Genomic DNA, 12,984 nt, shown 5'->3' on the forward strand with positions numbered 1-12,984 from the left:
TTCCAATTCTGTTATAAAAAAAAAAGGATATTCCTTTCTTTATTTTAATAATCCTACTAAAAGCAGATACTAGATCAGAACTCTGATTAATAATTGTTTGTCGTATTTTCTGTAGAAACATTCTGATTTGTAAAAACTTGACAAAGTGTCTTTGCGGTATTTGTTATTTTCCACTCAGATGTGAAAAGTAAGCCATTCCATCTTGAGCAACAATGTCAGCGACAGAATTGATGTTACTTAGTTTCCAACTATTCAAGGCCTGGGATATGATCTTCCAAAAAGCCTAAAGGAAACTGATCATATGGGCAACCTATATTGTCTATTAATATCTTGATATAAAGTTGCCATGCTTTGTCTGATATATGTATAGATGTCAAATATGTCTTTTTAACAGGTATCTTCCACAGTGAGGTTATCATTCTAGCCTTCAAAAAGTTGTATCCACTCATGTATCTTTCTAGTTCTACCCATCTTTTGTCAGAATTACAGCACCACCAATGAGTAAGTTGGTCTAATATACATGCTGTGTAATAATCCCTAAAATTAGGAAGTCCTAGGCCACCTGCTTTCCTATTTAAAGTCATTATTTTATATGATGTACGAGATTTTTTCCCATTCCATATAAATCTTTGCAGGTGGTTGTTAAGTAAAGTAAAGAATGAGCTAGGGATAGTTATTGGAATCGTTCTAAAGAGATACAGCAACTGCGGTAGTAAAAACATTTTAAAAGTGGCAATTCTACCATACCAGGATAATATAGATTTAGAATAACATTGCATATCCTTTGTCAATTTCGATAGAAGCTGTGGAAAATTTTGCTGATATCATTTCTTAGTAAGATGTGTGAGTTTGATGCCCAAGTAGTTCTAAAGTTTGCCAATCAAGATCATGCCTGGTCTGCAGATCATAGAGAGCTTGTGGCGCAATATGTATCAGAAGTATTTGAGATTTTGTTTGATTAATCTTATAGTAGGAGACAGAGCTGAAGGTATTCATCACTTCAAGGATTCTACTTAGAGAGCTAACGGGAAAAGTATTACATAAAATAATGTCGTCTGCAAACAAGGTTATTTTATGTTCCTTTTGGTTAATTGTAATGCCTTGTATCCTGGTGTCATTTCTGATAGCTTCTGCTAATGGTTATATAGATAGGATAAAAAGGATCGGGGATAAGGGGCATCCCTGTCTGGTACCATTAGTTATTGTAAATTCTTGTGACAGACTATTGTTAGAGTAAACTCTAGCTGATGGCTTTGAATACAATGCTTTAATTGCAGAATAAATGTAGCCCGTTATGCCCCAAAAAATTTTATGCTGAAAAAGCGTAGTTCCAATTTATTCTGTCAAAAGCCTTCTCTGTATCTATAGTGAGGAAGGTCGATGGTATGCTGTTTATATTCACAGTATTACATCAGAGATATAATACGTTGTGTGTTATCCGGGGCTTGTCTGCCTGGGATGAATCCAGCTTGATCATTAAAGGGAATGTGTCGCTAGAAAAAATGTTTATTTTTTTTAGTTGAACAGTTATTATATACATGATTGTTCTAATTTTAAAATTTTTTTCACAAGTCAGGAAATATTATAAATTAGATTCTAATTTATAACATTTCCCTGTGCTGGTCACTAGAGGGAGCAATTCCCAAAATTGCAGCATTGGCATGTGGTAAAGCAACCACATTGCTTTATGCTGCAAAATTTGAGAAGACACACTCGCTCTAGCGTCCTCAAACAATCCCCCCTCCTTTATCCTGGCTAGTGCCAGGAGAAAGGAGGGGATGGAATGTTCAAACCTCCTACACTGTGTGCCGCCATTTTTTGAGCGAACATACAGTGTAGTAGGCTTACATACAGTAGTAATCACACACTAAAACACGTACATACACAGAAATAACTTACCTGCTCCTGCCACTGCCGCTGCCGCCGCTCCCTCCGCTCCGTCCGCTCCTAGTCCTTGCTTCTAATCACATGTCCGGAAGCCGCGACTGGAAGTAGTCATCTTACTGTTCGGCCGCGGCTTGCGGTCCACAAGAAAATGGCGCCGGATGTCGCTCGGCCGAAGACCTACCATTTGGACTGTGTGGGAGCGTCACACACAGACGGCGAACACCATGGTGAATGGAACGGCTCCTGTTTGCATTCTCTATGGGGATGTATGTGCCGTATTCCATCTCTGTATGTGTCGTTAATCAACACATACAGAAATGAAAAAAAAAAATGGCAGCCCCCATAGTGAAGAAAAAGTTAGAAAAAAAAAAAGTTAAACACAAACACACAAATAAATAACATTTCTTTTAATAAAACACTAAAAGCAAATTAATATAAAAAAATTTTTTTTCGCGACACCCTTCCTTTAACGATCAACGATGGAAGAACTAGTTTCAACCTAGAGGCCAGTATTTTTGCATATATTTTAACATCTCCATTCAGGAGAGATATTGGCCAGTAGTTTGAGGTCTGCTCTGTTGTGTTTCCAGGTTTCGGAATGGTTATAATCAATGCAGACAACATTTTTTTAGGGAAATTGGCATTAGTGGAGGCTCCTTGTAATACAGCAAGCAATCTAGGAGCTAGTGTATTGGTAAATTTCTTGTAGTAATCGTTTGAAAGACCATCAGGTCCTGGGGCCTTATTTAGAGGAATTGAATTTATGGCTTTGGTGACTTCATTCAGCGATATAGGAGAATTGAGGGATTCTAAGGAGTCTACAGAGATTTTGGGTAAGTTTATTTGTTTAGGGAAATTATCTACAGTATATGTAATTGTGTAGCTTGAACGGTCTCTTTATCATCCTTAAGATTATATAACATTTGGTAATAATCTTTGAAGGCGTTCGAGATGCCCTTCGGGGACAGTGTTGTTTTTCCAGTCACAGGATGTCTAATTTTTTGAATTGTAGATTTTTGTGCTTGCTGTTTGAGTCTTTTAGCTAGTAGAGAATCCGCCTTATTATCCTGTGCATAGTAGTGCATTTTATTTTTTTTAAGTGTATGTTCGTATTTGTGAAGTAGTAAATTGCATAAATGAATCCTCTCCTTTCCTAATTCTGATGAAGTTGAAAATGAATGTGTCTGTTTGTTTAGTGCTTCGAAGTATTGAATTTTTGTCATAGAATTGTTAATTTGTAGTTCTCTTTCTTTTTGCAATCTGCTTCCTATTTTAATAAAGGATCCTCTGATGTACGCTTTGTGGGCGTTCCATAATGTAAAAGGGTTAACTTCTGGGAGATCATTAAATATAAAGTATTCCTCAATATCTGAGGCAATAGTCTTAGAATGGGTATCATGTGAGATTACAAAGGAGTTTGCTCTCCAAACAAAGTCATTTGTCTTTGAGAATTGTTCAGGTATCGACATTAATATTGGTGCGTGGTCAGTCCAATGGATATTCCCTATTTGTGTTCTGGTTACTCTATCTATTAACAATTAATCAAAAATAAGTCTATTCTTGAGTAGGTTTTATGTCTTGGTGAATAGTAGGTGCAATCTCTTTCTGATGCATGTTGGATCCTCCATATATCGAATAGGGAGTTATACCTTAGGGAATGTTGGAGATCAGAATTCCTATTTATTGAAGTAGATGTCGTATCTAATGAGTGATCTACTGTAGAATTAAAATCTCCACATATTAAGTTTCCTTTTCTAAACTTTTGAACTTTCTTAAGTGTTCTATTGATAAAGTGTATTTGTCTTCTGTTAGGAGCATATAGCACATCACGTGGTATGTTATCAGGTAGATTTTTGGGTTTGGGAACTCTGTGTGCACGGTCAATGCTAAGTTCATGTTCAATCATTTCTGGTAGGATGCTTTTAATGAATTGTTGTATATAAGCCCTCAGGTTGGAACTAGCTACTGATTCTGGAATACCCCGAAATTTTATATTATTTTGTCTGTCTCTGTCTTCAGAGTCAGTCAGTTTCGCTTGTATTTTGTTAACTTTCTCTTCCAGAGATTTATGTGAGTCGACAAGCTCATTCTGTGCAGTAGCAAAGGACGCCATTTTATTTTCCATGTGCGAAACTCTATTTCCCACTTCAGATAGTGACTTTTGGAAAGGTTGTATGATATTTGAAACGTCATTATGTAATGTGCTTCGGAGAGCGGATAACATTTCCTTAAAGGAACAGTGTCATCGCAAATAATTTTTTTATATGTTAAAGATGTTAGTGCTGTAATAAAAACGTTTATATTCATTTGTGTGTTTGTGTTTTACTGTTTCTTATTTTTACACTTTTTCTTCCCTATGGGGGCTGCCATTTTTTGTTCCATTTCTGTGTGTGTCGATTAACGACACACACAGACATGGAATACGGCAGCCACAGTCCCATAGGGACTGCGAACGGCTCCCGTCCCATTGACTGCCGTGTACGGCGTCTGTGTGGGAACTGCGCATGCGCCGCTCCCACACAGTCCTATTCGAAATTGGCGCCGTCCGGCGCCATTTTCCTGTGGACCGGAAGTCGCGGCCGGACAGTAATATTACTACTTCCGGTCGCGGCTTCCGGACTTGTGCACATGGAACAGCGGCAGCAAACGGAGCGGACGGGCCGGAGGGAGCCGCGGCGGCAGGAGCAGGTAAGAGATTTCAATGTATGTTAGTGTTTGTGTGTGTTTACTACTGTATGTAAACCTACTACACTGTGGGTTACCTCAAAAAATGGCGACACACAGTGTAGGAGGTTAAACCTTTCAAACCCCTCGTTTATCCCGGCACTAGCCAGGATAAAGGAGGGGTGGATGCTGAGAGCTCACTAGAGCGAGGGCTTTTAACCCAATGTTGCAATGCTGCAAATTGGGAACAGCCCCATCTAGTGGCCAAAAATGGGTAGTATTATAAATTAGAAATAATTTATAATATTTCCTGGCTCGGGCCAAAAAAAAAAAAAAATTTGAACAATGTTTAATCACCCACACACTAAATGTTTAAATTTTTAAAAAAAAACATGTTTTTCTGGCAACACATTCCCTTTAAGCATATTCTCAAATACTGACTTATTTGAAGTGTAAAATCTCTCAAAATCTCTCAAAAGCGTCTGAGGCATTTGAAATGGTATTCATAGTTTTGGCTTATAGATCATGGCTTACCTCAGATTCCGTGAGGTGATCATCCAGCTTCTGTTTTTGCTTAGCTGGACTGGACGATGGAGATATCGGGTTCATGCCTGAACTTCCAGAGTTAGGCGGCGAGATATTGTCTGCACGATGTTGCAGCATCATGGAGTCGTCTCGCTCTGGCGTACCTCGTGGGGATGCCGGCGCCATTCTACTTATGGAGTACTTCTGGGTATTCCTTGCCTGTTCATAGCGTGGTCCTACATGGGAGATCTGTATTGTTTCTGGCATCTCCGTTGTTGTTGTTGTTGTTGTTGTAATAAAGTCAGGAACATTCTCCTCAGATGTGGAAGGCAACGATAGGAATGTGTCTGTAGCTTTCGAAGCTGGGCTCCATGAGTTCTCATTGCCATCTTTGGAATTGTCGGAGTTGTTGTCTTCCATCATAGACAGGTTTTGCAGCCAAATTTTTGGTAAATCTTCTCCTGCCCATATATCGTTTTGAAATCCTTATCATGGGAATGCTTTAATGTCGCTGGCAGGTGCTCTCGGCAGCTAGTGATGAAGTACTTTAGTGGAGCTATTGTCTCACGCGGCCATCAGTTCCGGTGGCCAAACCACGCCCTCCCCCCCCCCCCCCTTGGAGAGCAAATTTTCCAAAGCTGGTTTGTTAACACCATATGACCATTACAGATGTTGTGAAGTGCCATTACACCATTTTAGGGGTGTTCCAGTCCAAAAAAAAAATGTATGGCCTATCCTCAGGATAGGCTATCAATATCTGATCAGTCAGGGTCCGACTCCCACATCCCCACCGATCAGCTATTCTCGGATCACCGCTGCTTCCCCTTAATTTTCTTTACTGCTCACAGTTGCAGCAGCGGTTCACAGTATTACAACCGTCTCCCGTTGAAGTGTACTGACTGTAATCCTGTGTGCTGCCGCTACAAGTGTGTCGGCGATTCACAGTGTGAGCGGTGACAAGAATAAAGGGGAAGCATCGCTTGTACGAGTTCTGCATTACCTTCAAAACAGCTGATCGGCGGGGGTGCCAGGAGTCAGACCCCACCGATCAGATTATGTTTTGGGACTGGAAAACCCCATTAACTCCACTTTAAAACACATCTGGTGAGAGTTTAATTAAGAAATTACATTAGCTTTTGAACCAAGAATTGCAGCATGGAACACGGTAGAAGGACATATGATAAGCAAAATGCAGAAAATTGTCTTATTTGGTTAAAAAAAATCTTTAAAAATTGTAAATATGTCTAATTTAAATTTAAAAAATTCCCTTTAAAAGTAAAGGAACTTGTCTGTATTTCTGTATGCAAATTCTTTATACAAAAAAATTTCCACAAAAAATGTTACTACTTATAATATATAGACATTTTCCATTCAGAACTCCATTGCACAGCACAGATTGTGATGTCATGAAAGAACTTCAGATTTTTATGGCAGAAAGGAGAGTTCTCCACAGTTGCCGTGGCATTGCTGTTCCATTTCATTAGGTGGAAGGCTTGGTGAGGAGAAGATGCAGCAACAGGACAGTCCACCATATACACTTAATGGATATTGAGGAAAACTTCTACCACAGCCACATGGAACGTAAAATGAGCTCCATGGCTTGCACTATTTTTAATGAGCTGAGATTGGAGGGCAAACTGTGTGACGTTGTTATCAAAGCCAGCGGTGTGGAGTTCAATGCTCATAAGAACATCCTATGTGGCTGTAGTCCGTACTTTAGGTCAGTGATTATCGTTTTCTTGATATACTGAGAGTAAACAGCTCATAAAAAATTGGCAATCACCACATCCACTGGCAGAGAGTCACATAGTTGTTGCTGTTACAGTAAAGAATCCCTTTCTATGCTAATGGGGTAACATTCCTATCTATAAATATAAATGACAATGCAAATTGCGATTTCAATGTTTTCATTGGAAAGACTCCAACCATGTGATGATCACAGGTGCATGGCTTATTACAAGAGAAAGCTACAATAACTGTAAGGAGCTGTGTTCCTGTGTGATCATCACATGCCTAGGACTGATATATATATATCAAAGGTGGTTCCCATTCAGTGACTGCAAGCAGAGATCTAGAAACCCTTGACACTGAAATCTCTTCCTTTTTATACCTGCCCTATTTATAATTGTGTGGACAAACGGGTAAATGTGTGCAGAGAATGTTTGTATTAAATCATTTTCAACTTAGTCGGGTCCGCACAGATGTGCGAATAAAAGTTATCTAGTTTTATTGTGAACGTTATTTATTATCTCTATTTTCTTGCTTGCAGAATATTGTTCACAAGTAGTTGGAACAACAGTGTAAAAAAAGTATATGACATCCCTGGCGTGTCTCCGGACATGATGAAATTGATTCTAGAGTATGCCTACACCCGGACAGTCCCAATCAATACTTTTAATGTGGAGAATCTCTTCATTGCTGCAAATTACTTGAACATCCTGGGCCTTGTACAAATTTGCTCTGAATTCCTTAGAAGCCAACTGTGTCCTCAAAATTGCATTGGCATCTTTAAATTCACAGAATATTATTACTGCCCCAAGCTCCACCAGAAGGCATATATGTATATACTACACAACTTTGAAAATATAATGAAGATCTCGGATGAGTTCCTTGACCTGTCAGCTATGGAACTTAAAGATCTAATGGAGAAAGATGAACTTAACATTAAACAGGAGGAAGCAGCATTTGAAGCTATTGTGAAGTGGATCAATTATAATCCAGCAAGCCGGAAACAATATATCTCAGTTCTTCTTCAACAGGTAATGCTGGGTTTGAACTGTGAAATGTTCACCTAAGGGATTAGGAATTTAACGGCCATAGTACAGATTTTAATCCAAGAGGCAGAAACGCTGGGAGTGCTAGATCAATACCAATGTCTGGCTGGTTAGGCAGGATGTGGCAGTTAGATCCTGTTTCTTGACTTGGAGTTATGTCTAGGTTCTTCTCATCACTGTCTACATTCAAGGTTGTATGTTAGATGCTTTTTCAGAGCATGTGTATGGTGAGGGTGGTTGTGATGAGATGGTACATGCCACGGAAAAAGATGAAGCGGAGCAGGAAGTTAGCGCATCAACTTTAACTTTACTCTCAACTTAACAATATGTACAATTCGTATGTTGTTGCTGAAGGTGCACTGGGCCACAAATATTATATACATTCTTCCCGGTGTACTATATACAGGTGGAGGAGGATGGCAAGATAGTTGGTTTGCTGTTTTGTCTGACCGACAGAGTTAGGGCCAAGGGCACCACTCCCTTGCTGCAAGGGGAATTCTGCTTAGGCCTAGTAGGCCACAAGATGACGGCTGCGTAGTTCAGGCTTATCACCCCTTTAGTAGTGGTGGTGGCTGGCCGCTAACTAAGAAGGCCCCCATAGATTATTTTATGAGAACCAACTATTTTTAAGTCGTTTTCATGTGGCTGGACACTGCAGGCTTACTTTCACTTTTTCCTGTACTAAACATCTCCATTACATTCCTCCTTTAACCGCCTAGCTAGCTTCTCCAGGATCCTGCTGAAGCTCTGGCTCTAGCACAGACACAGCCTAGCCCTGTTCTCACTAGTATTCGTTTGATGCCTTAGTTCCACCTTCTTTCAGACTCAGCACTTCTCTAGTCCAGTCCACCGCAGCAACAGAAATGGCCAGAAACTCACACCCTCAAAAGCCACCACACTCTCATCAGCTCACAGAACGCAGTTCAGGTTACTCCTAGCTCTCTTCCAACACTAAACACTATAGGGCGGGCTGACCACTTTTTTATACACAAAGCGATCACCCCAGACGTAATGAATCACACTGTTACAGGGCTAAACAACCGTAGCCTAAGATGGAATCTTTTCACATCCCGTTTTCAATTCAAGACACTTTTCTTCTCCATGTAGCTTGCGGCCAGTGAATACAAGACGCAAGTGCCACCTGCAGTAAGGAAAACTATAGCAGAGCTACATCTCAAATATACAATACAGCCATACAATAGCATTTAAAGACACAGTACAAAATGAATGCAATAGAACAATACAATGTCCCCGTTCTCTTGGGAATATGATTTCCACATCTTACACGTGTATGGAAATTAGTGCTTTTGGTTGATCAGCAAAGAGAGGCCACATGGCTTAGTTTCACCTCCGGTTTGTATTTCATAAGGAATCTATTAGATGCCCTAAGTTACAAGTGTCTTCATGGTGACACATCCCCTTTAATCTCAGGTCTCCTATGATACTCTATCTGAGGGCAACCTAAGATAGAGATGGAGATATCGTTTTCTGATATTTCATTTTGTATTTTCATGTGTTAAGGTGTTTAAATGCTATTAGGACTCACAGAAAAATTCTGTCCTGCATGTCCCGCCCACATAGAGTGATTGACAGCTCTTCCTGTATACAAACTCATACAACCAAAGCTATCAATCAGTCTGTGTGAGCGGGGGGGCGGGCGGGGCAGGAGTCACAGGCTTTCTGGCAGCATTTTAACAGCTTTTCACATGAAAATATGGAAAACAAATGTCCCTATTGATTTGAAGACAGCATAAGATGCCTGAAAAATCCTCTTGAAATTAAGGATCATAGTGGGTATCATAGATGCTTGGCATATGGTGAATATTTAATGGCTTCTATGCCATCACATTGACTGCCTCTGATAGTGAGATAAGTGCAGTTTGTGGTAAGTTTGGCCCAATGTTATGTAATACAGCAGAACCTTGTTGCACACGCAACAGATGGATCAGTGTTAGTATAGGTTCCTCAACTTGGGAAAACGTTTTTCCAGGGTTTACTTTGTGGTAGAAAGGTTGGAAATCACTGGGTTGGTTGATTAGTAGATATTTTTATGGAAAACTATTTCATCTTCCTTCAATGTAAACTTTCTTGATATGAATATACAGATGTGTCCTTCTTTACCTTTCCCCTTATCTCAATATATCCTGAGATGTATGGTGTGAGATGACCAGCTTTGGAAAAAAAACAACATGATTTTGTGATGCTTTGTCATGAGTTGTCTATGCTATATGCGTCTATGTATGGCCACCCAGTGGTTGTGATGTGGCTTACAGTCCGCCAAGGGTTTTACCAGCATGTCACGATATTCTATTGAATTGGTTTCAAGAGAAATTGGAGTCCTTAATCAAATTCAAGGAATGGTACGGGTGGACACATCTGTAGTCATTTTCTCATATAGTAATCTTTGTAATGTTTTTTTGCTAGGTTCGCTTTGCCCTGATGCACACACAATATTTCTACAACAAAGTCAAAACCAACGACTATGTAAAAGACAGTGAGGAATGCAAGCCTATTATTATTAACGCCTTAAAAGCTATGTATGACCTCAATATGAATGGGAACTTTAATCTTCATTTGACAAACTCAATGAGCAGACCCCGTCTTCCTTATGCTATTTTACTTGCTGTTGGTGGCTGGAGTGGAGGTGGCCCAACCAATGCCATTGAGTCTTACGATGCTCGTGCTGACAGATGGATCAACGTTAGATGTGAAGAGGAGAGTCCAAGAGCTTATCATGGAACAGCATACTTAAAGGGCTACCTGTACGTTATTGGTGGATTTGATAGTGTGGATTATTTTAACAATGTAAAACGTTTTCACCCAGTGAAGAAAACATGGCAGCAAGTAGCACCCATGCACTATAAAAGATGTTATGTCAGTGTTACTATCCTGGATGACTACATTTATGCAATGGGTGGCTTTGATGGCGATTTTCGTCTAAACACAGCTGAGCGTTACAAGCCTGAGACGAACCAATGGAGTTTGATTGCCCCTATGCAAGAGCAGAGGAGTGATGCTTGTGCCACCACACTCGATGGAAAGGTAAAGATACGGCTATTTCTTTTTTAAGCACTTTCCACACTTTCTCACTCACAAAGCAGTTAGGGCATATGGATTCAATAGAAAGGAGTCCCTCAGTCAACACTCCCCCATATTAGTCAAAGCAGAGACCCACTTCAAAGAGCAGCTCTCCCCCTGGTACTCCAAGCTCATCTGTGCATTACACAGTTTACCCTTTGGTTTCAATGGGTGCTGAATTATCCTTTTTTTTCTCTTGCAGCAACACAGGTTTAATGACACAAAGGACGCTGCCATCGAGCCGTTCTTCTGGCTTATAGAGTAGGTCTCAGCAGGACCCTGAATGTATGGCCTATGACTGACCCACCTTTGCAATTAAACAGGATTTCCACCCAAAATATAACATTTGGTCATATATTAGTAATTCAGAAGGTCTAACCAAAGTTTGGCCATTATGTTTAATTACAGAGATAGTGACATCTTTATTTTTTTGTTGAATCAGCCATTTTTCTAAATTGACAACAGGAAGTGCAGCCTTATTGTTTGTCACTTTAAAAAAAGCTTTTCAGAAACTAATGGTCAGTTATTTTCTGAAAGCTAGTACCATGTTTAGTTGTCCTATTTCTCTAACTAAAATTAAGCAATTTTATGGGGATTTAGTGTTTGAAGGGGTTCTGTACTTTTCAGGTATATCCCTAGCATTTACCATTAACATGTGATTGGTGTGGATCTGACCAGTGGGAATCCCACTGATCACAAGAATGAAGGGGTTGCGACACTCACCAAAACCCCATACAATTATATAATTCAGTTAAAAACATAGAACTGAGCACGGTACTAGACCATCATTTGTATATAGGTTCTGTTCTTATTTAATTTGCCTATATTATTTTTACACAGATCTACATATGTGGAGGATTTAATGGTAATGACTGCTTGTCAACTGCAGAGAGCTACAACTCATGGACCAAGCAATGGAGCATGATCTTGCCAATGAGAAGCCGTCGCAGTGGAGTGGGAGTTATTGCCTATGGAGAAAAAGTTTATGCGGTAAAAATGGCTCATTTTTACTGTAAATGGCACAACCTGGTAGAACAAAAGTCGTAGGATTGCAGTGGCTCATAACAGTCTCTTGATGTCAGGGCTCAATAGGTAGCCAGATCTTCTTGAAGAATCCTTCATGAAGAAGCCTGTCATAAGACATCAGCATAGTCTAGTGAATGGTGGGTGCTGACACATGGCTTGATGTCACTCACTAGTGTCTGCCTGCCCACTCCATTCTCTAAGATTAGTTATTTTATGTATGCCATGCACATTACGAGTAGTTGCTTTCCTTGAATGTGTTCAAACTTTTACCTATTCATGTGAAGAGATTGATTTATGAAGCTGCTACCATTTTCTGGATGACCTGGACTTTTTTAATTTTACAGGTTGGCGGTTTTGATGGAGAAAATCGTCTGCGCAGTGCTGAGGCTTACAATCCTTTAACCAACACATGGCATACAGTGGCAGCCATGTTCAATCCACGTAGTAACTTTGGCATTGAAGTGATAGATGACCTTCTTTTTGTTGTAGGAGGCTTCAATGGTTTCACCACCACATTCAATGTTGAATTTTATGATGAAATTACAAATGAGTGGTTTGACGCTTATAGCATGAATATCTTCCGTAGCGCTGTCAGTTGTTGTGTGGTACCTGGTCTTCCCAATGTGCGAGAGTATGCTGCACATCTGAATACGCATTTCAGAGGGGAGGTGTCATGACCGCTTTTTAACCAAACATGTAATATAGTGTAACTCCATCAGATGCTAGAAATTAAAAGTTGTGCAAACTGTCCTGAAATTGTTTTGTTACTTTAATTTTAATGTATCAAAGATATTTAAATACAGACATCTTAAGATGTTGCTAAATGGTTAACCAGTGGGAGCTAAAGATAGGAATAAATTTTCCCTCAATAGGTTGAGGGTTTATATTTTTATATTTTTTTGCAACTGGTATGCACGTAGGGAAAGGGACATAAATGAACATATATTTTCCATGCTGTGAATATTAATTAATATTTATAGTTAAATATAAAAACATACAATTGATCAGTCATGCTGAAAGCTTCTCTTTA

General features: G+C 39.7%; 1 protein-coding gene across 1 annotated transcript; it reads left to right on the forward strand.

Moving 5' to 3' along the window:
* Positions 1 to 6,517: 6,517 nt before the first annotated feature.
* On the forward strand, positions 6,518 to 12,710 carry LOC142652989 (kelch-like protein 10). Its single transcript, XM_075828698.1, has 5 exons — positions 6,518 to 6,796; positions 7,346 to 7,835; positions 10,275 to 10,892; positions 11,769 to 11,918; positions 12,299 to 12,710. The coding sequence occupies exons 1-5, from the start codon at positions 6,618 to 6,620 to the stop codon at positions 12,629 to 12,631; spliced, it is 1,770 nt and encodes a 589-aa protein (XP_075684813.1). The 5' UTR covers positions 6,518 to 6,617; the 3' UTR covers positions 12,632 to 12,710.
* Positions 12,711 to 12,984: the final 274 nt, after the last annotated feature.

The sequence above is a fragment of the Rhinoderma darwinii genome, chromosome 5, assembly GCF_050947455.1.
Source record: "Rhinoderma darwinii isolate aRhiDar2 chromosome 5, aRhiDar2.hap1, whole genome shotgun sequence".
Lineage (NCBI taxonomy): Eukaryota > Metazoa > Chordata > Amphibia > Anura > Rhinodermatidae > Rhinoderma > Rhinoderma darwinii.

Excerpts from the sequence above, each read along its gene's own strand:
- LOC142652989 (XM_075828698.1), top strand. The coding sequence starts at position 6,618 with ATGGATATTGAGGAAAACTTCTACCACAGCCACATGGAACGTAAAATG. Across the intron at positions 10,893-11,768 it reads CCACCACACTCGATGGAAAG|ATCTACATATGTGGAGGATT; the intron begins GTAAAGATACGG and ends ATTTTTACACAG. Across the intron at positions 11,919-12,298 it reads ATGGAGAAAAAGTTTATGCG|GTTGGCGGTTTTGATGGAGA; the intron begins GTAAAAATGGCT and ends TTAATTTTACAG.